At 37.2% G+C, this 26,997-nt stretch overlaps 2 protein-coding genes across 10 annotated transcripts in view; one reads left to right on the top strand and one right to left on the bottom strand.

Annotated features, from left to right (window-relative positions):
• Positions 1-511: 511 nt before the first annotated feature.
• On the top strand, positions 512-16,041 carry LOC116303159 (putative ATP-dependent RNA helicase DDX23). The gene is made up of 31 exons (XM_031712644.2): positions 512-848; positions 1,184-1,228; positions 1,465-1,501; positions 1,885-1,944; positions 2,067-2,153; positions 2,577-2,628; positions 3,035-3,093; positions 3,289-3,354; positions 3,564-3,676; positions 4,482-4,545; positions 4,631-4,710; positions 4,824-4,960; positions 5,218-5,306; positions 5,539-5,614; positions 5,942-6,011; positions 6,666-6,732; positions 7,136-7,201; positions 9,026-9,070; positions 9,179-9,218; positions 9,578-9,627; positions 9,718-9,864; positions 10,457-10,518; positions 11,240-11,271; positions 11,386-11,443; positions 12,097-12,166; positions 12,531-12,569; positions 12,648-12,691; positions 13,256-13,339; positions 13,873-13,919; positions 14,153-14,274; positions 14,819-16,041. The coding sequence occupies exons 1-31, from the start codon at positions 601-603 to the stop codon at positions 14,918-14,920; spliced, it is 2,358 nt and encodes a 785-aa protein (XP_031568504.1). The 5' UTR covers positions 512-600; the 3' UTR covers positions 14,921-16,041.
• The window catches only part of LOC116303160 (protein alan shepard), a 38,861-nt gene continuing 26,843 nt past the window's right edge, over positions 14,980-26,997 (bottom strand). For 7 of the 9 annotated variants that reach the window (XM_031712648.2, XM_031712647.2, XM_031712646.2 and 4 more), the window contains 12 exons: positions 25,999-26,061; positions 25,480-25,574; positions 25,249-25,310; positions 24,366-24,425; positions 24,237-24,265; positions 24,045-24,091; positions 23,402-23,450; positions 22,888-22,926; positions 22,349-22,414; positions 21,778-21,987; positions 20,805-20,971; positions 14,980-19,992 (listed from right to left, as the gene is read on the bottom strand). In XM_031712648.2, the coding sequence (XP_031568508.1) occupies positions 19,989-19,992; positions 20,805-20,971; positions 21,778-21,987; positions 22,349-22,414; positions 22,888-22,926; positions 23,402-23,450; positions 24,045-24,091; positions 24,237-24,265; positions 24,366-24,425; positions 25,249-25,310; positions 25,480-25,574; positions 25,999-26,061 (891 nt within the window). In that variant the 3' untranslated portion in view covers positions 14,980-19,988. The remainder of the gene's footprint in view (positions 19,993-20,804; positions 20,972-21,777; positions 21,988-22,348; positions 22,415-22,887; positions 22,927-23,401; positions 23,451-24,044; positions 24,092-24,236; positions 24,266-24,365; positions 24,426-25,248; positions 25,311-25,479; positions 25,575-25,998; positions 26,062-26,997) is intronic. The other 2 variants (XM_031712652.2, XM_031712651.2) reach the window with 2 other exon arrangements.

Here is a 26,997-nt window from a genome sequence, read left to right as displayed (position 1 = left end):
CATTAATGACACACCGGTCACGGTAGAACGTCCGTCGAACCAATCAAAGCACTCCTTATCAATTCAACCAGAATGCTCGGAGACGGTTAGACGCCGTCACGACACGGCACAGTAGTTCCACAGCATGTTGTCTTTTCACAATTATGTCGAACGTACTGCTATATATCCTTTTTTACCTGTCCACCAGTATGGCCGCCATGTCTTCCTCTTTTGATTCTCTTGGAAATAGTTGAAAACCACCAATTAATGCCGTTCCTCTTCCCTGAACTGATCCCGAAGCTGAAGGAAGGACAGCGGTAAAGAATATTAAGATATGCAATTATTAAATAAAAAATAGATAATAAGGAAAGTTTTTGAAAATGCTCTGCTCTTATACGAAAGCAAAATATTTGGGAACGAGAGGGGAGGGGAACTAATTTGGAAGTGCAGCAGGTTTGAAATTCTTACCGCGAGGACCGCGATGTATGATGGGAGCGTGTCAGCGGCTACTACCATTAGATTTTGGCCGCCATGTTTTACTTTGTCCAGTAAACTTCAATAAATCGAAAAAGTAAACTTTTCTCTTGATTTTGGTAATTACTTCATCGTTTCTGAGTAAAAATGGGATCTGAAGACGACCGTGATTCGCCTTCTAAGGAGCTAGAACGTGAAAGGTCGAAGCAGAAGGAGAGAGAAAGAGATCGTGACCGACGAGACAAGCACAAGTCTAGAGAACGTGATCGATCCAGAGAGAGAAAAAGAGAAAAAGACCGAGATAGACATAGAGATAGGGATAAAGATGATAGGAAAAGAGATAGAGATAGGAAAAGGGACAGGTCAAGGGATCGAAAGCATCGAAGACGGTCAAGGTAGGTTGTTATTGACAGTCAGTGATATTAAAACTTTGAGAAGGTATTGTAGAAGTTTTGTAATTCATGATTCCAGAACGACTTATTTTTTAAATATATATCGGAAAGGAATCAAAGAAATGTGACATATAACTAGTTAGTTATTAGCAATGATAACAGCCACTAGAATACTGTTGTAGTTTAATATCAAAATAAGTATCAACTTCCATGTTGGATTCCAGTACCACAGGGAGCCCAACAAAGTGGATTATATTGATCATGTTTATGCTCACAATCCATCGTCTTTTATGCAATGGAGTTGGTATTAAATGCTATTCTATTGAATTAATGTTCAGGTCCAGATCCAGATCACCTCATAGAAGCAGAGAAGACAGAAAAAGGTTTGATATTCCTCTCAAAATTATTTATGTGATTCGTACTAGCTAGCTACATACTTGTACACAAGTCTTTTTCTGCTGTGACAGGAGGGGAGTGGTGGTAGAGAAGCTGCAGGGAAGCTTCTTCGTGGCTATAATATGCTTTTGTTGTTGTTTTTCTTTTTATTCCCTTGTTTACTTAGGACTAATAAATATATTTTAGATTGTTGGAAACATTTACATTGTTTTATGATTTACAGTGAGGAAGAAGAAGAACAAAAGAAAGTGAAAGTTGAGGTATATTGAACATGTTGTATCTGAGAATGGTTAAACCTCTATTTAGTGCACATTCTTGGGAAATTGTCAATACTTCATTTTACAGTGCCATTCAGTGACCACGAATAATAGTTCCAAGCCAAGGCTGGAGTTACCACACATGATAAACTGTAGTTTTGCTCCATCCTCAGCTAGGAACTATTATTCTTGGTCACTGAATGGAACTGTGAAATGGAGTATTGGCCACTGTATAAATTGAGTGTTAAAAACCTTCATTGGGACTTTGACATTAATCGTTAACTGGCCTCTACTGTCGTTTGATGATAAAGGCCAGTAATAAAGCTATTAATCAATTGATTAATTATTTAAAATAGTACTTAATGTTATTGGTTTGTTACTCACAGCCATTATCACTGGAAGAAATGATTGCCAAACGAGAGGCCGAGAAGAAAGCTCTAGAAAAGGTAATAATCTATGAATACAGGTCTATCTGATTAGCAAAAGAGAAGTGCCAAGGTAGAAGACTTGAGACAAAAATACAGTTTATCATTTTGAAACAACATTGAAAGAATTTTCAATTTTGCAGCCAACATTTTTGACTAAAGAACAAAGGGCACAAGAAGCACTGAAAAGACGCCAGCAGCAAGTAGAAGAGCAAAAAAGAAAAACGGAGGTCTGGATATATAAATACCATTATCTAGATTACCTTATATTGTTACCAATAGGTCTTCCCAATTAGTAGGGTACTCGTGTGTTAAACTGTGACACATTAATATAGTTATTATTATGATCATTATCGTTATCATTATCATTATCAAATTCATTACCGCTATCGTTATCATTATCAAATTCATTATCATTATCGTTATCATTATCATAGCTGATATTATTATTATCATCGTTATCATTATGATAGCTGATATTATTATTATCATAGTCATATTATAGCTGCAATGTTCCGTGACTTTTTAATGTCCACTATCATTACAAAGCTTCCAAGAAGAATGTAACACCCATAGTTTTTTCTCCAGTAGAAAGTTTGATGTGGTTTTAGCAGTTTTCCAATTATTTTAAACTGGTAATTTGTACTCTCTAGGAGGAGAGACAAAAGAGGGAGACATTTTTAAGAGAAGCTCAACATTCTAAAGGTACACAGTATTACATGGATTGAATAGAGTGATTTTACTTGGCCAGTGAAACCTCCCACCTCCCAAGTGAAACAGGTATAATAAGTGTCACTAACAGTCAAAGTAAATGAGTTATGCTTACTATCTTTTCACAGGCCAAGTAGAATCACTTAAAGCTTAAATACCATGTAGACCTCACTCATCAACTTGAGTTCCATTAGTTCAGTTGGTTAGAGCACCTGACTAGCTAGCAGAACATCACATGTTCGAATCCCACCCAGAGCTCAGAAATTTCTTTCAAGGATTTGCTTGATGAAACACAATTTGCATTTTTAAAATAACTCTGTCAGCAATATTTTCCAGTTACTACTGTTCCTTGATCAGTTTTCTTCAAGTTATTAAACACATCACTGCAATGTTTTTTTAGAGGATGAAAGGGAAAGAAGAGAAAGAAGGGAACGACGTGAAAAAGCAGAGGTAGAAGGGGTATGTATTATATACCTTTTAGTCAAATGGATAGCCTTGCATTGGATCCTTATTATATTTAGACATTAATACGCAGCCCGTAAAGTCCTCCACTGGTTATAAATGTAAAGCACATTGAGATATTTGAAATATAGAAGTACCCCATTATTATTATTGTTGTTTATGAAGCTGGTACTTTGTCTTGATGTGTTATAGGAAGATGAGAAAAGAGACAAGGCCAGGCAAGATAAATATATTGAAAAAGAGCTTGATGCGATAAAGGTAACTTTTTTTTCTTATTTAAGAAAGTACAGTACATATTAATAAGATGCATACTGACTCATAAGACAGTTATAATTGGGTATGACAGAAATTCTATGTTGTTAAATGCTCTAAACTCTGAACATACAGTAGCCAACAAACTCGGCTTCAACCACCAAATTTCCATCTATTTGGTGTCTCTAGGTTTTCTCTTTTGTTACATTTCACAGGAACGATATCTTGGATTGAATAAGAGGCGTAGGAAGGTGCGCAAGTTAAGCGATCGTAAATTCGTGTTTGACTGGGATGCTCTAGAAGATACATCAGTAGATTACAACCCAATGTAAGTTGTAGTGTTGTAACAGTTGCATAATGACAGTTGCCTATCGACAGTAACATAATGACAGTCACAAATTTCCAGATTAATAGTCTTACAACAGCTCATAACAGAGGCCAATCCAGGATTTTGTCTGGAGTGGAGGGGGTTCAAAATGTTAGGTTTGGTTCGGCTCGAGCATAAAACTTTTCAAATGTTACTTTTGTACTGGCTATAGAGGCTTTGCACCATCACGTGACGGCAGCCATGTTAGATGGCAGGAACAATACAATTGTTTTATATGAGAAAAATTTCAATTCCCAAGAGCAAAGGGATTTTATTGTTCTGCTACTGTTTTATGGGTGCCAGCATGTGATGGTGGAAAGCCTCTATTTTCCAATTTTTGGGTTCATGGTTACTGTATGAAGGTTTCGATTGCTGTTGAGCAAGTTCAGACAAATTATTAAATTATTATCTAAATTAGCTGCATCAGTTGGCAAAACTCCCAACTGATCCAACTCTATCCACTGTGGTCCTGATTAAATGTATGTGTATAAGGGACTGTTATTATTTATCAGTGGGGGGAGGGGGGGCTTCAAATTTTAGGGACCCTGAAAAGTAGGGCCTTGAAATAATTCAAATCATATATAGGAAAGCCTTCAAAATGTTGGGGGGGAACAGGCCAGGGGAGGGGATGTCAAAAAGGATTGGGCATATATTTTCTCACCCATCCTCCCCCGCCCCCTATAAGATAAATGATAAAACAGCCTCTAAGTTGTCTACAGTTGCATACCTCTAGATCTATAATATGTTATCTTTTGATGATCATTAGATACAAAGAGAGACATCAAGCTCAGATGTTTGGTAGAGGACACATCGGAGGGATTGATATCAAGGTATTTCTCCCCACCTTAGTATGGAAATGTCATCAAAAATATTTTGTCTCATGTCTATTTATTTCTATTCTCTTAAATGTGACAGACTCAAAAGAAAGAAGCTGGAAAGTTTTACCAAGAAATGCTGGAAAGAAGACGTACACAGGCGGAAAAAGATCAGGAAAGGTTATTATATTTACATGTATTTTATCTAAAACATTCTGCAAAATTAATCATTGAAATTTACTATTCATAAATTCATAATTAAGAATTTCTTGATTCTTAATCCAACTGTTCAGCTCACGCATCCTTAAAGTCAAAGCAAAGGAAAAGAAATTGGCTCATGATGATCGTCACTGGTCTAAGAAGAAACAGGACGAAATGACTGATAGGGATTGGAGAATATTTAGGGAAGATTTCAACATCAGCACCAAAGGTTAAAGCTTTAAAGTAACATTATTTTTACAAATAACTTATAGAAGAAATTTTATTTGTTTGCTCAACAATTTCTTTTGCTTTTTTTCTGTCAGTCAGTTGGTCAGGCAGTTGGCTGGTCAGTCAGTCAGTCAGTCTGTCTGTCTGTCTGTCTATGTGTCTGTCTGTCTCAGTTGCAAGGTCTTTTCACAAACTTTATGAATCAGTCCTGGTAGGTGGTTATTTTTTCTAACTCTATAAACCCAATCAATTCTCTAGGTGGCCGTATTCCTAACCCCATACGAACCTGGGAAGAATCCGGTCTTCCACCAGAAATATTAGAGATTTGTAAGAAGCTGAACTATACAGTAAGTTATGCATGAAACATTTATTAGTTTGCCATGTCATGTCATGTTACAGTATGTTGTGTTATGTAATGTTATACCTCTATAGTCCTACTCTGAGATGGAAAACATGATGCATTGTGGTCTAGTTTGGGTCCAAACATGGTGCTGTTTGTACCCAAGTTAAACCAGAATGGCCCTCATCTGTTAAACTCAGATACACACAACTACTGATATTGAATGTTTTGGATTTAAGGAACCAACACCAATTCAGCGGCAGGCAATACCAATCGGAATGCAAAACAGAGATATCATTGGTGTAGCAGAGACTGGTAAGAAGGATGATATATGAAGAGCTTCAATTTGCCAGTATTCTTGGATTTCATGTTTTTCACAAAACCATTACCTACATTGTATAGCCCTTTTAGCTTGGAAACAGTGTTTTCCAAGAGTATGATAACTAATGTTAATTAAATGGATTGCATGCTGACGTGAAAGAGAAGTGTTAAGTTATGTTATGAATATTTTATGTAATGTTATGTTAAGGAAGTTATGTAATGAAAAAAAATTGACAGATGCCGAAAAATGGAGTTGTCTCAAATGCCAAAATATGAAAAGTGCTCTAATGATTGTGAATTGTGTTTGCTTTGTGATTGTAGGTAGTGGTAAAACAGCAGCCTTTACCATTCCCTTGTTGTGTTGGATTAGAGGTCTACCCAAGCTGGACAGGTTAGTATAGTAACAGGGGGTCAGAGTTTTTTTATTCAGAGAAAAATCAAATGATAAAATAACTGTTATAAATCTTGCATTCTGATTGGTTGGGAGCACATGCTTTATGACAGCACACAGCATGCATGCGCCCTTTGCATTTTATAAAAGAAATAGAAAACTTGCTTGCTGTGCTGTGTGGAGTTATAAAGCACTTGGGGATTGGCAGAACACTCGAGAAGTTTAGAGAAGCACTCCGCTACGCATCATGCTTCTCCTAACACTTCTCTCGTGTTCTGTCAACCCCTGTGTGATTTATAACTGCACACAGCATGCACGCTCGTTTTCTATTTCTTCATTAGACTAACTGGGACCACTTGAACAAATTTTAAAATAAAATACTTTAGCCAATCAGGAGAGAGCAAAATCAGTATCATATTGGCCTCAGTCATTCACAATCATCACTCATTCCTATCCCACGGTTGTTGATAACATCAAAGTGTCAAGTATCTAGCTGGCTTCATTGCTTGCTCTTCATTGGTTCAAGTTTGACTCGAGTTTACTTCCCTTGTTTTCACTCATGTCTTGAATGGTTAATCAGTTACCATGTCCACACAGGTGTAAACATACTTGATTGAAATTAAATTACTGAACTCTTTGTTATGTATTTTGTAGGGTTGAGGATTCCGACCAGGGACCCTATGCACTTATTATGGCCCCAACCAGAGAGTTAGCTCAACAGGTGAAAAATAGATCTTATTAGTCTGCTTGCTATATTTTGTCAAGCCTGGTCAAACAAAATATAAAGATGAGAGTATTTAATTATAATAATGATACAGCATTACACTTATGGTTTGGAATTTAGGCATGCAGTTCATTGTTTGTCACAGCATAAATTTCCAAGCAGCTTTTACTTCTACTTTCAGAACGAAATATTTTCCAACAACAACAATGAAAAATGCTATTCCTATAAAATATTTAGTGAATCTTTCCCTGGTTAAGTTTTATTTTCTTTATTTTCGGATAAAAGCTGTCGTTCATTGAGCTGAAAACCTGGAACTAGGAAATATTGAGCTACGAACAAAATGTTTGCTGATTGGCTAATTTCAAGGAGTTGATATTGAAGCTGTTATGTACTTTTCTAGATTGAAGAGGAGCTTCTGAAGTTTGGCCGTCCTTTGGGAATAAGATGTGTGTCCATAGTTGGTGGGGTGAGTACATATGTCAGATAGATGTTAGAGTAATTTTCCTGGGGTACCCAACCTTGCCTGTTTAGGGTAGGGATGTGCCACTGAGTCCTCTGAACCCTGACCCTGTTCCAAAGTAAAATAGCTGAAATTCATATAACAAACCCTTTTCCGGTACTTGCAAAAATAGATACCCTGTTCCAGAAAAAGAGAGCATGATTTTACATATACCCTGTTCCAGAACAAGAGAGTGTTATTTCACATACCCTGTTCCAGAGAGCAAGCATGATTTTATACACTGTGTTCCAAAGTAGAATTGCTGACAACCATACCCTTTATTGGTGGCACATACCTGTATAGGGGAGTAAGCCCCCCCCCCTCCCTCCCCTCCCAGGTTGATTTTACTTGGTCCATGAAACAAAGTTGTATAACTAGTGAGTAATAGTACACCTTTTGCTGTTCATTAACAGAAAATGTACATTCATTTGTGCCAATAGTTGTATCAATAACGTGTAATGTACTTTCATCAACACCACAAGTAACATCATTAGCGCGGATCAACTTTCAATAACGACAATTGAATATGCGTGTACATTCATAGGCATCAATGGACAATCAATAGCGCGTTTGTACATTCATATGCGCGGAATGTATTTTCTTGTGCGCGAAATTCAACTTCAACAACACCAATTGACAGACAATTGCATTTATGGACAATCATTTACCCAAAAGTGAAAATTCATTAGTGCTATTAGCATAACCATTGACAATCTATAACGCGCTTGGACAATCATGAGGGTCAACGTTATATTCTATAGCGTGGTTCGACAAACATTTGCATGATTCGAATGAACAATAAGAGAAATAAAACAATCAATAGCGATTTAAAAAAAAACTATTTTAGCCTTCAATTTCTTCGCCATTTATACATCGTGGCAAATACGTTTGCATATATCTGAACCACTGATCACATTTAGCGATAGTGATGGTTACCACATTTCTCTGGAACCCTTCCATTAGCAACTGCTTTCTGTAGAGACCTAGCGCAATCCCTTGTCATCTTGCCTCAGCCCAATAGTTCGTATGTTGTTGGATCTCTGGACGGCTGATGTCGGCTTTAATTGCTGCTTTAAGTGAGCTAATTGCTATTCTCCTACGCAGCCGCTATTATGGAGGCAGGTTCCTGAGTTTTTTATATGTATTACGTGTAAAGTGATTAAAAAAAAAAACGCTAATGATTGTTTTATTTCTCTTATTGTTTATTCGAATCATGCAAATGTTTGTCGAACCACGCTATAGAATATAACGTTGACCCTCATGATTGTCCAAGCGCGTTATAGATTGTCAATGATTATGCTAATAGCACTAATGAATTTTCACTTTTGGGTAAATGATTGTCCATAAATGCAATTGTCTGTCAATTGGTGTTGTTGAAGTTGAATTTCGCGCACAAGAAAATACATTCCGCGCATATGAATGTACAAACGCGCTATTGATTGTCCATTGATGCCTATGAATGTACACGCATATTCAATTGTCGTTATTGAAAGTTGATCCGCGCTAATGATGTTACTTGTGGTGTTGATGAAAGTACATTACACGTTATTGATACAACTATTGGCACAAATGAATGTACATTTTCTCTTAATGAACAGCAAAAGGTGTAATAGTCCAAGTAAAACAAGAAAACAATGGAATTAGTATCTACTACTGTGTATCATGCTTATTATTCTTTCACGGGTCAAGTAAAACTACTCTAATACCAAGAAAACGTTTGGGGTCCTGACTCAATATCTTGAAGTACTGTATAGCATAACTTACAATACATTTTCATGTTTTTCATTTTAGCTGTCTCGTGAAGATCAAGGTTTTCAACTGCGTCTTGGATGTGAGGTAAGTATGGTGGCAGCAAAGGTAGTAAACCTGCCATCACACAAACGTTATTACTGTCTTGTTTGAGGTATTTCATACCTTGAAAATATCTTGCTTTTTTTTATTCAGGTTGTTATTGCAACACCTGGTCGACTGATTGATGTATTAGGTAGGTGCTCCTCATGTTTGTTTCACAGTTCAACTTTTAACATCACATTTTTCACCTACAGTAGGATAACAAAATGGGATTTAACAGTATTTCCAAAGAGTGGCTCGTCATTCACAGAAATTTCAATTGGAATATATTAGTTGATTTTTGTGGAGGGAGGAAAACTAGAGAACCAGCAGAAAAACCCTTGAAGCACAAGAGAGAACCAACATACACCTCTACTCACATACAACACAGAGCCCGGTGGAACCCAAACCTGGGTTGCATTGGTTATGGGCAAGCACTCCCACTCCTACACCACCCATGCTTCTTTAAAAAATATACCTTCAATTTTTATGCTGGAATTTCTTTTCTCACAGAAAATCGTTACTTGGTGCTGAGTCGATGTTCTTATGTAATTCTTGATGAGGTTTGTAGTTTGCGATTCTTACTTGTATGAGCATTTAAAATCCAATATCTAAGGCTTACCTGGTACTGTATGTTCACCTGGTGTTTGTAGGCTGATCGTATGATCGACATGGGTTTTGAGCCAGATGTACAGAAGATCTTGGAGTACCTCCCAGTGACCAACCAGAAACCAGACAGTGAAGTTGCTGAGGATCCAGAACATTTGTTAAATCACATGGGCAAAAACAAGTACAGACAGGTGAGCCTGAAAAAAAAATCGTCCTTCTTTTACCAGGGTAACATTTAATAGCCAGTAGCCTAACCAACCTTTGGCCCTTGTTCCATGATAGAATTGGAATTTAGAAGTTTATTTTCGTGGAGGGAGGAAACCGGAGAACCAAGAGAAAAACCCTTGAAACACAGGAGAGAAATTCTACTCACCTATGATACTGAGTACGGGAATTATACCGTAGTCACGGTGGTGATAAGAGATATACCTCCCCTGCTTCCTTGATATAATACTACATGGTGACCAAAACATACTAAATCTCATGCAAAAAGATAAGGCAGATACATAGAGAGTGAATTAGTGATTGAAAAATAAAATAATGAACCTAAATAATGACTGCATTTTACTTTCTAGTCTACTTAAGTATAGACGTCCCTTGCAGCACGTTGGAATACAGCTTAATTTGGAGGACATAACAATAGGTTTCCAACTCTCAGGGGATTGAAATTCTTTTGTTTTGTCCTTTAAATTGAGCTGCTTTGTTGTCACATGCAAGGGGTCTGTTAAGAATATTCTTAAAGAATTAATTTCAGCACTAATTAATATTGATTATTCTTTTCAGACTGTCATGTTCACAGCTACTATGCCACCACAAGTAGAAAGATTGGCCAAAACCTATTCAAGGTGAGTCAATCTCCTTGAGCACATGGTAATTCACTTTGATCAACACTGTGTTCACACTAACTGAGTGGTTGGGCACAATAGCCATCACTAAATTATGATGCAACTATAACACAAATTATTATATTCTGGCAAGGTAATTTTACATGCTTTCATTTGCCAATTTGCAGTACGGACCACAAACCCAATTTTTTGTATTCACCTTGCCATATGATAAGTTACATCTTATTAACCCCACTTGCTCTGTCTGCACGTAAGTTATGGAACATCAAATTGTTTCCCCCACTTTTTCATGAGGCAGTGGGGAAAACTCGGCCCATAACTTCATCACGGACCTTGCGCTCATTTAATGAGAGCTATTTAGCAATAATTATACTCTTGAGTGCCTTGCTCAGGATACCATGGTGTGTACACACTCCAAGAGTGCCAGTGTTAACTCCAAATGAACCCCCCTGAAACTGTAGGGGTAAACTATAAAGTTAGTCATTGATAGAGATCAATAGGAATTAAGCATCAGGCAAAAAATGAAATGTTTTGCACCATTGTAACTCTTGATATTATAGATTCTCTTTTCCTTGATTCCTTGTAACTTGAAAATGCATTGCTCCCTCATAGAACCAGCCTAAGGGGGTGGGGTTAGGTCATCATAATGCCAGTCGTAATGTCATCACAAAAATCATTCAGTTGGAAGACTGAATTTCTTTTTTCTTTCCTTTATTAACAGGAGGCCTTGTGTTGTTTACATAGGATCAGTTGGTAAGTTTTTGAAGTACAAACCTCAATCTTATTGAGGCCCTGTTTAACATGCCGTGATATACCGATACTCTATATTAATGATTCAGTTAAACAATGAGGGTTTTGTATTCACAGGTAAACCAGTCGAAAGAACAGAACAGCGTGTTTATATGTTGAAAGAACAGGGCAAAAGGTATCGCACTACACTCATTACAATATCAGCTCCATCTTGCACTCAACCCCTTTCATCCTTACCATGAGGTAAGGGACAGCTAGCTGTGGTCTTACGAGAGTGGATGTGCTCATCGCTTGTCATCAACGTAACGTATTACTCTCACTACAATATCAGCTCCATCTTGCACTCAACCCCTTTCATCCTTACCATGAGGTAAGGGACAGCTAGCTGTGGTCTTACGAGAGTGAATGTGCTCATCGCTTGTCATCAAAGTAACGCACTACTCTCACTACAATATCAGCTCCATCTTGCACCCACACCCCTTTCATCCTTACCATGAGGTAAGGGACAGCTAGCTGTGGTCTTACGAGAGTGGATGTGCTCATCGCTTGTCATCAACGTAACGTATTACTCTCACTGCAATATCAGCTCCATCTTGCACTCAACCCCTTTCATCCTTACCATGAGGTAAAGGACAGCTAGCTGTGCTCTTACGAGAGCCGATGTTGCCATTGCTTTGTATCAATCAGCTCAATAAATTTTAATTATCATCATCATCAACCTTGAGTGGAGGGCAAGCTCAATCGTCCATGCATATTTCTATTGAAAACTTGCTATTCGGGTCAACTGGTTAAAACTTTACACTAAAATGTTTGACTTGTTGGTTGCAGGAAGAAGTTGCTGGAGATCCTTAACAGTAATATTGATCCTCCTATCATGGTGTTTGTAAACCAAAAGAAGGTAAGGTTTCATAGTATTACACTGAATGTGCTAAGTCAGCTAAACAAGATTGTCTTTTTGTTCTGAAGGCTGTTCACACAATGGGAAATCATCTTAGTAACTTAGGGACGAACCAAAGGGAGAACCGTTAGATAATTTAGGGGGCTGCGTAATTCCCCCAAAAATATCGAGCAAGCACTTGAATTAAATAAATAAATAGGGTTTAGCAGTGGCATTTCCACAGAGTGGCTCTTCATCCACTGAAATTCCAATTGGAATTTAGGAGTTGATTTTTGCATCAATTATCATTTATCATGCAAAAGATGTTGCATAGCCGGCCTAAAAGAAACTTTAATTACTCAATGTCTTCTTTTTCTCTTTCAAGGGAGCAGATGTACTTGCGAAGTCTCTAGAGAAAATGGGCGTAAGTACTTGGTGTTGCCATGATTTTTCAGTTCTGTTTTGTTATCAAATTCTGAAATGTTTCTATAACGTTTTGCAGTTCCGCGCCACGGTCTTGCACGGTGGTCGTAACCAAGAACAGAGGTAAGAACTGCATCATTTGTATTACACTTGGTAAAACGACCCTAAATATTATGAGAACTTATAATTAGTTGTGATCATTGCCCTTGTTGTTGCTGTTGCTGCTGCTGCTGATGATGATGATGAGGCGTGATGACGGTGTTAGTATTAATGAGATAGATTAAAGGCGCGATTACACAGAGCAATTTTCTCTACAACTTGTCTTGCAACAGCGTTGCGACACAAGTTGCAAGAGTGTTTAGACGGTGCAACGAAGACGCAATCGTTGCCAAAAATAGAAGCGAATTCTAATTTTTCGCAACGATTGCCGCAACTCGTCTCGCAGCATTTTTCAAATTGCGCTATAGGTTACACGCTGCAATGCTCCATGCAACTTGTGTCGCAAGGCCGTTGCGAGACAAGTTGCAGAGAAAATCACTACGTGTAATCGCGCCTTTAATGATGATGGCGATGGTAATGATGAATGATGAGAAATAGATGATGAAGAGAAATGATAATGATGATGGCAATATACGATGGACTGAATGATAAAATGATAATGCCTAATCGACGTTTGTATTCTTGCAGAGAGCTTGCTTTAGCAAGCTTAAAGAACGGTGCTAAAGACATCCTGGTTTGCACAGATGTTGCAGGTCGTGGTATTGACATCAAGTATGTAACTTTCATTATATTTGTATGCTTCATAACTGACGCATCTTAAGCTTGTTTACCTGCTTGTTTCTTTACGTATTCTATAGAGCAGTTTTCATGACTGTGAAAAGCTCATGGCGCGAATACGGTCGTAACACGGTAATGCATATGCAAGCCCAATCACATTGCACGAGGAATCTTATTCTCTATCCAATCAAATGTCCGAAACACGACATGAAAACGACGAGGTCACGCCACTCCCAGACCAATCACATTACGCGAGAAAAAATCCACCAATCAAAATTCTAGATAACATCACGGTCGTGTCGAGGCACGCATACGGCACCAACTTTTTCACAGTCATCGAACACTGCTCTATGCGTCACGAAATGTGCGCTGTGTTGTGCATGAATTCAATTTTTTAATGATACCTTGATACAATGTCCGAGTCAGGGCACGACTAACTCATATATCGACTTCAAAAATTAAGGCGTTAGGTTTTGCATCAATACTCCAAATGCTTCGATAATCAATGAGTTCGTTTTGATTATTAGGGACGTCTCACATGTCATCAATTACGATATGGCAAAGACTATAGAAGGTAAGAGATTCCTTTAGATACCACACTTCAGACCCTCCCCCAGCCCTATAGTAGCTAAAAGAACAACAGTCATAGATTATCTTGATAGAGCAAGGTTGGGGTGTCTCATGTTTCACTAATGATGGTTTGCAACTATTCCCCTAAAGGGATAAAACCATTTCTGTATAGTTTTTAAAAGGGCGTTGTGAGGTCGTAGCTCAACTCTATTTATTAATTTTTTGTTAATCATCTAGACTACACCCATCGTATCGGTAGAACAGGTCGAGCAGGAAAAACAGGTGTGGCCATAAGCTTCCTGACTCAATCCGACTCGGCTTTATTTTACGATCTCAAGCAAGTACTTCTTGCAAGTCCTGTAAGTATTTACTTCTCCTGTAAAGATTAGCAGGCTACGCTTCTTTATTCTTTGCCGATGTTGATCAAGCTGAGCTGATCTTCTCAGCGCTGATTTTTCTCTACCACTTCTTTCCCTCGTGAAATGGGGTGAGAGGGAACAGAAGTTCATACTTGGGGTATGGTCAATGCGAATTATCTTTTAGTCAAATACAACTAGTGGTATATCATCAATGCTGCATTCTGATTGGATGAGCTACTACTAGGCTATAAGTTATATCCTACTAGTGGCGAAAAGTGCCGGCTTTGAAAACCAAAATACTAAATTTAGCTTTAATTCAAAACTTGTTTGTATTTATATCTTTGACCAACTAGTTGGAATCGACTGAAAAAATTAGTCCTCTCGCCCTCGTGACCTATGAGTCAATAGCCCATAGTCTGTCTGCCATTTTGACTTTAATCGATCAAATCTTCTAGTTTGATTGATAGAAGGCAAAATCCTAATGTTTTGGGTTGGAATGGTACAAATTTAGAGTTAACATAGATTGTTTGTTTTTATGGTGCAGGTAAGCACTTGCCCCTCAGAGCTAGCTAACCACCCAGACGCTCAACACAAACCTGGTACTGTACTCACCAAGAAGAGGAAAGAAGAAACCATCTACGTCTAGGAAAAGTTTTAGTTTTGTATTCAGTCCTTACTGAATGTATCTTAAGAATAAACCATGACTAGTACGGAAACCATATTTTATTGACAAGCATGTTTTTGTTACCATTACAATTACTACACTACTATTTACTACTCTCTTAACTCAACATACTCGCTCTAATACAACTTAATTCAACTAAAATTAATCATTTGCGTTTAATCATAAGCTTTTTTTGCATCAAATGTTCATTTTGCGTTGACAAATTCTTTTCATCTCAACTATGTATCACAAAATACCTGGTTGCTTAAAACATTCTGTGACTCTACATTCAGATAGATCTATAGCTCAGTACTGTCTTACTTTCCTTTTTTTCTTCTTTGAACTCATGGTCTTTTCATAAGAGTAGAGTGATCCAAGTATCATACTTTTAACCTCCACAAACCCTTCAGGGGTGAACTTCAAAGACTTACACTTGGATTAATTTTCGTAGATGAAAGAGCCATTCTATTTTCCATAACCTGTGTTCCTTTTGGTTTACGCAAAGAAGCGCGGTGACTAAGAGGAACGCGGGCTGTGGGAACAAGAACTGAATGAGCGCATTCATAGTTGACTACGAAGTAGGTAGACAAATATTTGCGTAACGCAAGCTATGCAAGAAGAAATACTGCAATGATAGCCTTGTGATTGCTCAATAGCCGACATACTCTCGCGGTGCAAAATTTGGTCCACCCTATCGTAGAAGACGGTGAATATAAGCCTACTAAATAATCCATCCTAACTTATAGAGAAGTTTTCGTATAAGTGGGAATAACACGGCAACTTCATAGTCGCATTTTATCATAGCCGTAGCTACGCGTTTTTGGTTGGATGAATGGGAGGATGTGTCAGTGTTAACACACTTACCGTGTATGTGTAACTAAAATCATGAATCATTCGTGTTCCATGAATACGAAAACCCCTCTAGAAGTTTAACCATTTGCCCACCTGTTCAAGTAATAAAACTCAGATAGTGCTGTTATCCGTTTCAACTTGAACAGGGGCACAGAACATGGTTTTACTCAATGTAGAGCTTCTACAATAACAATCAATAAATCTATTTATAAAAAATCCTAAAGATGTCAAATAAACGAAAAAATCATCCATTTCTCCATTTCAATTTCATAAAAATGTAAATCAGTTAAAGAAAAAATGAGACTTTGTCTCAATACTCGTGCTGCATGGCAGCGTCTTCAATATATCAGTCTAACCAACCCTCATAACCTACACTAATGATTCGCCGTCTTTAGACTGCTTTCTTTATTTGATAGGAAAATAGTGCCACGAGAACGGCTTTGTAGAGAAAAATTTACTAAGAGCTTCATGATAAAAAGGGATTTTGGGGAGATCAAGACATTAATCACTATATTCTCACTAAGGGAACAGAACAGCTTGTACATGCATTGGAGGGGGGGGGGGGGGAATTAACAATACCTCGACCCTCAAAAGGCATCTAATTCGCTCCAATCAAACTTTACAAAAACCTTTTAACAAGTGTAACAATTTGAAAGCGGCAAATAAAGCCGTGTCTCTAAAGCAGAGCTATTAACGTCAGAACTTTTGTCCTATCAGATAAACACATAACACCCTTAGCACCATGACAATAGTAAATGTACTCAAAAGTCTCAAGGTCATAAGGCCTAATGGTTTCGCAAAGTAGTTTAAATAGAAGTGTCACGTAGTCCAGTTCGACTGTAAATTCGCAAAAATATCCTTTTTGCGGTTGAGGAAATCTTTAAAAAAAATTTTAGTTTCTAAATGGTCAATTGAATCGATTTTATATGCATAAAGCCTACAAATTGTCCTAAAACCTTTTAATATCCTATTAAGTTCGACTAAAAAACCCTTCAAAAATTAGCGGGATTGCGCGTGTCTGGAAAATGGCACTGAGATTATCGTCCCCTGAGAGCCTTGAGTAAACTGCTATCCAATCTAGATTTATCGTTCTCTTCCTCTTTTATTACCTTTTCTATCGATAATCCTAGCGCTCATGTACGAAGTATAAACTGTCAGCGAAAAACAACAATCTTCAAGTGCCCTAAAAACTACCCTGGGTTTCAGAGTTTTCTCGCTCCAGTTCTCGAAAACTATGACCGAGAACGACTGGAGAGAGAAACTTCTGGTACGAATGTACTTAAATTTACCTTTGTTGAGCGGCAGAGATTTAAAAGAATATTTATAAGCCAAATTTATACACTTATTTCAATAAAGTTAGTCACCAAAAACCTAGACAGCTGAGATCATTGAGCATCATGGGAAACTTTTCATATCAAAAAAGCATATATATACAAAGCTTTTTTAATACAAACTGCAGCTCGATGATGCTCAGAAGAGGTGAGACTGTAACCGGTAAAAGATTCGTAAGTCCATGAACAGTTATCAAGCCGTTGAACGTGTAAAATGAATCTACCCATAATCCTGGTCGGCCTCAGCTTTATAGCTTTTCAGGTGACTAACTTTATTGAAATAAGTGTATACGTTTTGTTAAAGCACAAGGGAGACATTTTCACGAATAATTCTGGTTTGCCAATTCCTGATACCAGAATTTTTAGTTTTAGAAATAATAAAAACCTCGGTAATTTCAAGGGATTTGTTTAAAGTACTATCAATATAATCTATCTATGAACAGTTCGGGAAAATATAAGTTAAATTATCACGTTTGTATGTTGTCGAATGACCGATCAATAAATATCTGTTAGGATACTTAGATGGAAGTAAGATATTATCCTTTTGTTCGTCACACACTAGGGGACACTGTCATAACATTCTACCGCTGGTAGGTAGAGTAAAAGTATTAGGGATTTTTAGTTCTCATTTTAGATTTATTTAGTTTCTTCGTACTGTTGTCGCAAAATCTAAATGATGCGAATGAAGGAAGATGATGTGTGGTGAAAAGTCCCTGCGAGTTGGACTACCCGGCTCAACTGGACAAAGGCACAATTACTAATATTTAGTAAGAGAGAATCGAAAATCATTTGGTTTTTGTGGTTTTTGTCCAAGCAAAACAAAATCAAGAAAATTCGAAATCATCAGAAGTGAAAGTTCGAGGTTCAGTTTTTTTCAAGATACTGAATTTATTCAATTTCACAAATTCCGTCCGCAACAGCCTAACTTTTAATAATGGTGTCCGTAAGTTTTTTACTGCCAATATATATAGATAGTTCATCCAATCACGCGTTAACAAAGTCACGTGCCGCTACAGCCTTCCAGAAGTACCAATAGAATATGTACAGAGTAATAAAAATCCTCAAGCACTATCGCCAGCGATAAGGGAGGAATAACAAGGGTCCGGCCCTTTATAGAAAAAATCAATAATATTAATACCAGGTTCATAAATAGTACAATATTTGAGGCCATCAATGTATGGTTCTCGCGTTCTTAGACATGTCCAATACATATATGTGGTTATATGTATACGACGTCATATACCAACTGAGATATATTGTATGTAGAGATAACTTAACGATGAACGCTTAAACAAGAACTGCTGATTGAATTCAAAAAATTTCAAAAAATATAATAGTGAATTTGTATGTGGAAATGGTCGGTAGGAATGAAAAGAGCTGATTATGGGCAAGCCATCTGATTGGCTACGGACAGGCAAATAGGGTCGCTACAATGTTAGCTTCAATTCTTGATAAACTGAAGATCAGTTCAACCGCCGTTTATCTTCATCATGAACTAGTAACTACTAAACTAAGACAATGATCAAAGCATAGAAAAACAAAGAGGAAGCAAGCATGTACTTTTTCGTGGGCGTAGGCCTCGCTTTTGAGGATCGCGCCCCATCAAGACATTGTATTTAGCTTTTTTTTTTTTTTTTTTTTTTTTTTTTTGCGTCCTGATGAAGATGATTAGCTTGAAGATGATGGCTTGCGCAAAAAAGCACTGGGTTCATTATCTAATGGATAAGGACAGCATTCAAGACATAAGGACAGCTCTTAAGTATCGAAAGAATAGATTAGTTTCCAAATAAAACGATGTTAAGTACATTCAAATCTAATGTTTACTCAAGAAAAAGATATTGCGCTTTAAGCAAATGGCTGTGTGTTTTCCTAAAAATCGATTTCAATTCTAATTCGTCAAAAAAGGTTTATTCCTGCGATTTCATTTTAATAGCCATTACTTTGAAACGCTAGGAAAGTTAAGACAACTAGGAAATTCTCTAAAGACGACCAGCTTCGTAGATGATCCAAAAGTCAATTTGAGAGTGAACTGCTTTATAAAATAATAAACTTCCTGCCTTAACGTTACGGTCATTTGAAAGCCGCTGCTTTGGGATGTCATTTCTTGTTTATCTTCTCAGTAACACAGGGCTTTTGTCAACAGACAAGTTATCATTCATTCTCAGTCCTGATTTGTCAATCGTTCATTGACACACTCAATTAATAGGAGACAAGTCAGAATTGACCTTACTTCTAATTGGTCAATCAACCATTCTCCCTATCGACCAATGGGAGACAAACCACCAGAATAAAGCTTACTCCTGGTTGGTCAATCATCCATTCTCACTCTCAACCAATGAGAGACAAACCAGAATAATATTACTCTTGATTAAACAGAAGGAATCAGTCTTAAAGAGGTCCGTATTTGGTACTGAATACCGAGAAGAAAATCTAGCCCTTGGGAATCGAGACTGTATTTGTCTAATAATTGTCTACAAACGTGGACGATGTGTTTGAATCAAGTACTTAGTTTCATAAAAACCAGCTCAACAGCCTGTAGTCCTTTTATATCTAAAGCTCTGAAGGCTTGAAACGGTTAGCGTTAAGAACAATAAAAATAATTGAGCTACACTGTACTTCATAGCCCCGCACAATCATCGAAAACTAGTTATAATCTGTTCTTTATCGTATAAAAGGCTATCATCTTGGAAATAAAAAATAAAAAATAAGAATGTGTTCTTTGACCAGGAGATTAAAGCACTAAACGACCCAAATCGCGCGCACACACACCACACTACACACAAACATTCTAGACATGACTTACATTTACTGACAACTACCTAGACGCAAACATCAGAATTCGTCGCATAATCATGGATGCCACTGCTTCACCTATGAAAGGAAACAAAAGTAGTATAAGTAGCCCGAATGATAACAATAATTGCCCTCTCCCCCGTACACAGCCCTAAGAATACATCGCCTATACATCTATATTCTCTCCTTCGATTCTCAGAGCTCTTATTTCACAGACAGACGAACCCTTAGTTTGTCAATACATGAAGTAACAATGGACTACTTCGACGATACGGCGGCCATCTTGGATCGCAAAGCATTATGGGGAATGAATCTAGGATGCAAATAAAGCTTTGTTACGATAATGACGTCGATGAATAAAGATGGAATATCAATCACCTTTACCCATAAGAGAAAGACAAACACACTAAACTCTATATATTTACCGTCATCTTTGTTTTGTTTTACCCCTGGCAAGATGGCCGCAATATCGTCGAAGTAGTCGATTATTAATCAAAACGCACCAAGAAACTTTTTGGAATAGTCTTGAAACTACATTTTTAAGTTGATTAGAAAACTCTCTGGTGTTATTCGAAAACTCTCACATTTCTCAAAATGAATTGTTAAGTCGGGGTATTTCTCTTTCGACGCGATCTGCTAATGACTACGTCACCAACGGTCAGCAGCGACCTCAATTTGAAATATATCTAAAATACCTATGCGTGGTGCCTTTAAAATCCTCACGTAAAATTGATGATTTTCACAGCTGCCATATTGCATGAATTTAACAAAAGATTCGTCATTAGTCTCTTTTGTTATATCATCCAACATGGTCGCCTTTGTCTTTTTTTATTTCATTCTCTTGGGAATGATTGAAAACCAGCAATTATGGCTAAAAGCTGAGGAAATACCTTGGTGCGGGATCCAACTGCCATCTTTGTTGATAAGCTGCTGGGTATGCTGCCATGCGTTGCTCGTCTAATGCTTGTTCTTGCATCTGTTGATGTACTCCTGCAGCGGCCTGAGGTGATAAGGGAGGCCCAGGGTCACTAACGCCACTGCTTATCATTGTAGGGTCCTACATTAAAGTAAGATGAGTGGTTATGTGCTTAGGCGAGTGCACACAAGCTAAGAGTTTACAAGCTGAGACCCGGTATCAGTATTATAGCGCTTTTTCTTTTAACCTGACCCTATACCATCACCAGAAGCTTATAGCTATTAGTTATGGAGACTGTCTGAAATAACTGTTTTAACCAATAATCTCCTTGCAAATATATAAGCAATTTTATACTGAATGGCAAAGGGTTTAACATCAGCAGCAATTTAGCAGCAATACTTGCATATTTGTTCTCAAATACCAATTTTTTTTTTTTTTTAACGAACAAAAAAAAGGGGGGGAAAGGAACAAACTTACAAACAAACAGAATCATGCCTAACAAGAGAGCAGTTAGGACTCGTTCGCACGGTTTAGCATTAACATTATTAATACTTAGCATATTTGAGCAGGTTTGTTTACAGCTGCTTTAGTGTTTTAATCCCATTATCACGTATAACAAAAGCTTATATATGTCATGCAGCTTCATCATGCAGAATAGAGTGCCTTATTTTCCGTTACGTCAAACCTCCTCTGGACTTAGTACTACCAATAGATGATAGAAGAATTTTTCAGTATATTGCAGTGATAGTGCTCCTGAGCCCCAAGCACTTTGCTGTGTGGTGGGTGCAAGACGATATTTAGGAAGCCTTGGTTGACACAAATGAAATGTACCCTGGGGTTAAAAGGCATTTCTTGGTCCTATTTTGTGTAAAATGCAAGACTTCTGCGTAATGCAATTTCTGCAGTAGAAAGCCTGTAGCATACAAAACAAGACGAAATAACAATACCTCCATGCCAACATAATGCTGATGGGGATGTCCCTGACCAGCTGAATGTTGAACGACTTGCCAAGAGCTTTGAGGGAATGAACCATGGACAGGACTTGTAACATACTGGGAGCCTGAGATGTGCATTTGATTCATCTGATTGGCAAGCGCTGACTGATGAACTGCACTTACGTTGTGGTCTAGTGTACCTGGACTGACTGCAAGTTGACTCTGTTAAACAAACAAGATAAATATATGTTAACTTAGTAGAGTGCACACCATATGTCCGTGAAAAACTTGATAAGAAATTGCACAACTTTGCAAAAATTATCAAGTTCAGTAGTCCTCACTAGACCTTAAGGCGCGATTACACGAAGAAATTTTCTCTGCAACTTGTCTCGCACGTTTCAACACAAGTTTCATGGAGCATTGCAGCGTGTAACCTACAGCGCAATTCGAAAAATGTTGCGAGACAAGTTGCAGTAATCGTAGCGATTGCGTCTCCGAGACACTCATGCAACTTGTGTTGTAATGCTGTTGCGAGACAAGTTGCAGAGAAAATTGTTCCGTGTAATCGTGCCTTTAGACTTACATGAGGCATTTGAGTCTGCATCTGAAGATAGTGCTGTGGCGTCACCCATCCTCCTCCTGTTGGTAACTAAAACGAAATGCAGGAAATGTAAAAACTGTGCTAATAGAGACCTTTAGCATCGGGTTTACCGCTAAAAGCTATGGATCAGGCCCAGAAACACGCCCGCAAACACGAAGAAACACTCAGCATCAATGACACTCATTGTGGCGGTTCTTCCAGAAACATTACATCTTGCTAAATGCCGAAAGTTTGATGGAAAACGCCCGACGTCGAACTGCAGTTTGAGGTTTGAGGTACCTAGCAAAAACGTCGTGCTAAAGGTCTCTAATATTATGCATTAGGTATAGAGTCAAGTGACAACAAGGCAGAATCAATGTAATACTTTTGCAAATTAACAGATTTTACATCTAAAAGGAAAATATATCTGCTGTTGGGCCCAACAACACGAGTGCTGTTATAAACCCACAGCGTTTAATGTGCATTAATGACATGCTTGTAACACCACTATTTGATTAACATAACATCTGATCTAAACTAACCTGGTAGGCAGCCACAGGTACACCTTGTACATATGCAGTCTAAAGATCAAATCAAAACAATAAGTTCACATCCTGGGAATACATTAAAGATATTAAGCAGAAGATTTTATTATCGCTGATGAGAAAGAATAACCGTTTCCTTTTTAATTAACGTCCCAACAAAAGAATCTACATCCTACAGAGGCTTTACACCATCAAGTGATAGCAACCATGACAGGAGACAGGAACAATAGGCCCTTTGCAGCTCAGTAATCACGTGCTGATTAATTCACTGAGAGCAAATGAATGAACATCTTGATTCCCATAGGTGAAATTTACTGGTGAGAATCACCACTTTAAAATAAAATAAAAAATTTTGCTCACCAGTACAGACACGTGACCGTAAGGGCCTATTGAATCTTGTCTAATCTGATTTGCATAAAAAAATTCATTTTCCCAGGGGAAAACGACTCTCGTAACTGCCATCACGTGATGGTGCAAAGCCTCTATTATTAGTAGTAAGTTTCATTAATACCTGGCTTGGAATGGCTGCCCCATGTGATGTTATTACTCTAGTATTACTACTAATGGACACAAAAGAAGAAACAGTTAGACAATACAAACTAAAAAGATGCAGATAATTTGAATAAACAAGATAAGATAGACTGAATAAATAAATGATGAGCGATGATAGCTACAATGACAATGATGTTGATAAGTATGATAGTGATGGTATTGTCTACAAGCACAAGAACATCAGCTAAGTAAGGTCAGGTTTTTCTTGGCGTTAAATATTGTTACTTGTTCTAGACTCAGGCAGCTTTCAATAGAATAAATAGACAATAAAACAACAGGCACAGTCATCTTGTACCAATATATCAATACCTTCTATGACTTGTATCAATGTCAAGGGGGTATAATTATTTCAATTTTGTGAGCTGGTAGAGTGAATACCATATATCAGTGAAAAAGTTGACTAACAATTTTGTGCAAAGTTTTGTAGGTCTATGGTCTGCTGAGGTCTACTGAACTTACTAATTTGTGAAAATGTGTGCAATTTCTTACGAAGTTTTTCACAGATATATGGTGTGCACTCTAATGAGAAATAACGACTAGGTTTTTATTTTCACAAACTACAGTATGCATTGAAGATTTGTAGTTGATGATAAATGACATACCCATTCTGCAGTACAACAGGATCATAGCCAGTAACCTGGAGACCACTCTGGAAGAACAACAATAAAATGGGATTACAACAAATATCAAGTCACAATCTATATTACCTATGTTACTATGATGTCACTATAAAATCATCCTTGTTTATATGGGGGTGTCATGTATCTATATTGTTACATTAACAAGATACTTGCCTCTTGCTGACTTCTTGGCCATGCTTGATCTGCAAGTGAGAAAATGTCAATGACCATTAATAAGAATGTTCATGAAGAAGAAGAAGATGATGATAAAAAAAATAACGAAAAAATAGCATTAGCCACTACCTGGCTGTCTTTTCTTGGGACCTCCATCTGCAAACTTGACCACAAGTTCTTGCAAAGATCCTAGCCATAAGACAATATTGTTAGCTAGTGTTAGAGCACCTTCTTGTTTCTGCAATCTTGACAACATTGATGCATCTGGGTTTTCAATTTCCATCAATCAAAGAAAAAAATTACTTAGACCTAAGTAAATTTAATGGGCAAAAGCCAAAATGCAAGAAAATATGCTGTGCTAAATGCATCAATATTCCAATAAATTGCATTAAAATAACACATATTTAACAATTGAAACAGCTTTTTATGTGCTCCGTTCAGTAATAAAGCATGTAGGAAATGATGAAGCATGAAGTAATAAGGAAGTAATAAAGCACAAGAGAATGGTAAGGAGAAACTTGACTGAGCTGTAGTCTAGTGCTTCTCATACTTTGAGTGCTTTCAGCAATTCCCAAGTGCTTTATTTCTGAACAGGGTATGGAAAATACCTGTTATAAATGTTTTATTTGAAAAGAAAAAATATGTTGTAGTTTTCAATGTTTTTTTAGATAATTCTTTCAAGTTTGCTGCATGCAGTGCACATGGGTGGCTTTAGAAACTGTGCTCTGTTTACTAATAAAGCGCTGTTCTTGACCAGTCAGAGAGTGCATACTATCTAAGCTACATTATAAACGTTTTTATAAAAAACGCAGAAGAATAAACAATTTGACAGTGTCATACTGTCATACCCAAAACTGGGTCAAGCATTGACATCAAATCATTTACAAAAACAAAGCAGTTATTTTTTTCATTCAATTTAAAGGAGCAACCACCTCAAGATTAGGTTTTCGAGTAATAAATCGTTATCTGTTAATAAAGCCTTGCAGCAATTTTGAAAGACATTTCTACACACCTGGTAAACTCTTTTTGTTGAAATCTCTAATGACTAATTCACATTTTTCTGAGCTCTCCATTCTGTAAAGAGAGATTTAGTTCAGAGATTTAGTGTACAGATCTATATATATGAAAGGAATGCAATTAAAGCCATGTGTTTATTTATTCTTATTGGGTTATGACCTTCCTTTTTTAAGACAATAGATATGTTTATTTAGACTATGAATGAAGAAAAAACAAAGTTTATTACCTTGCAAATCCAACACCTTTACTGTTAGTGTCTTTATCCCGTAGTATTCTTGTAGAAATAACTTTGCCATACTTGCTAAACATATTTTCCAGCATCTAAATGAATAATAAACAAAATGAATGAACTGACAAAGTAAGTTCTAACTAACACATACAGTAACTTATGACTTTATGCACACACTACAGTGCATAGTGGGTAAAAAAGGTGAATAGAAAAAATAAATGAATAAATGAATAGTTGAAATGGATGGATGGATGGAAGGAATGGATGGATGGAAGGAAATGGATGAATGAAAGGGGTGGTTGGATGGAATGAATTGATGGAATAGATTGATAGAAGGAATGGATGGATGAAATAAATGGATGGATGGATGGATGGAGGGGATGGAATGAGTGGATGGATGGGATGGATTGCTGGGATGAATGGATGGAAAGTATATGTGGGTGAAGGGAAGCAGAGATTTCAATGTTTCATAATTATTCTTAGTGGTTTGTTAAAGTGAGTTAATAGTAGACTTACAGCTTCATCATAATGAGGTGGAAGATTCTGAATATAAAGATTGGTAGGATCTTGTTCTTGTTGCTGAAATAAAAGCATTTTGTCAGAGGCAAGGCTAGCTTTATCACTAGAATATTAATATTAAACAATTTGATACAGATTTGTAAGGGTCTTTCTCGTGTGCATACATGAATAAAATTGATCTCATTTCAATTAATTCAATTGCATGTAAAATTATTTAAATATGTCTGCAATCTTGAAAGAAGCTAAAGCTAGTTTCAGCTTCTTTACTTTTAATCAATGTATACAGTCAATGCCCATCCCCTCAAAAACCTTTTGCTAAATACAGACACCCTACTGTGGACACAGAGGATTGCATTTACTCTTCAATCCACCCTCTTAATATGGACACTCTGTCAAAAACAAAACATGCAGTCGAGGTTGCAAACTTCAAATATTTGAATAATCTTTTGAAACTATCCAATGAAGCCTTGCTTGTCTGTAGTGAACCAATGTATGGAAAGTGTTTAATAGTGACAATCTCTCCGGTCCTCTGAGTGACCTTCTGTATAAATTTATAAGAGTAAAGGCCATGTTACACATTGAAACTTTTAGCTGAAACTTGCTTGCAATGGCTTTGCAAGACAAGTTTCAGGGGGGTGTTGTACGATCTCACCTTGAACATTGTTTGAGATACAAGTTTCGGTTGCACAAGTAGAAAGCAGTTCTACTTTTTGTGAAACCTTCTTGCAGCAAAAGTTTCACAAAGCCTAAACTGCTCCATGTAACACCCCCATGAAACTTGTCTTACAATGTCATTGCACACAAGTTTCAGCTTAAAGTTTGTGTAACAGGGCCTTAATAATAGTATTCATAGAGTCAAATGTTTTGAATGTATCAATCTGTACCATTGGTCTTTGTCAGTCTCTAAGTATATTGAATTGATTTTATTTTGGCCCCTATAATAATATCAGTTTTTTTTACATTGACATAACTTGAATTGAATGGGCTACCCTATTT

Source organism: Actinia tenebrosa, unplaced genomic scaffold (assembly GCF_029948245.1).
Source record: "Actinia tenebrosa isolate PJP-AT-01 unplaced genomic scaffold, QUT_ActTen_1.0 PGA_scaffold4__44_contigs__length_22323623, whole genome shotgun sequence".
Classification (NCBI taxonomy): domain Eukaryota; kingdom Metazoa; phylum Cnidaria; class Anthozoa; order Actiniaria; family Actiniidae; genus Actinia; species Actinia tenebrosa.
Note: the sequence above shows the minus strand (reverse complement) of the source record. Positions and strands in the feature narration are given on the sequence as shown.

Coding starts and splice junctions, on each gene's coding strand:
- LOC116303159 (XM_031712644.2), top strand. CDS start 601: ATGGGATCTGAAGACGACCGTGATTCGCCTTCTAAGGAGCTAGAACGT. Junction 6,733..7,135: donor CCAGAGAGTTAGCTCAACAG/GTGAAAAATAGA, acceptor GTACTTTTCTAG/ATTGAAGAGGAGCTTCTGAA. Junction 13,340..13,872: donor GGTCGTGGTATTGACATCAA/GTATGTAACTTT, acceptor TTTGATTATTAG/GGACGTCTCACATGTCATCA.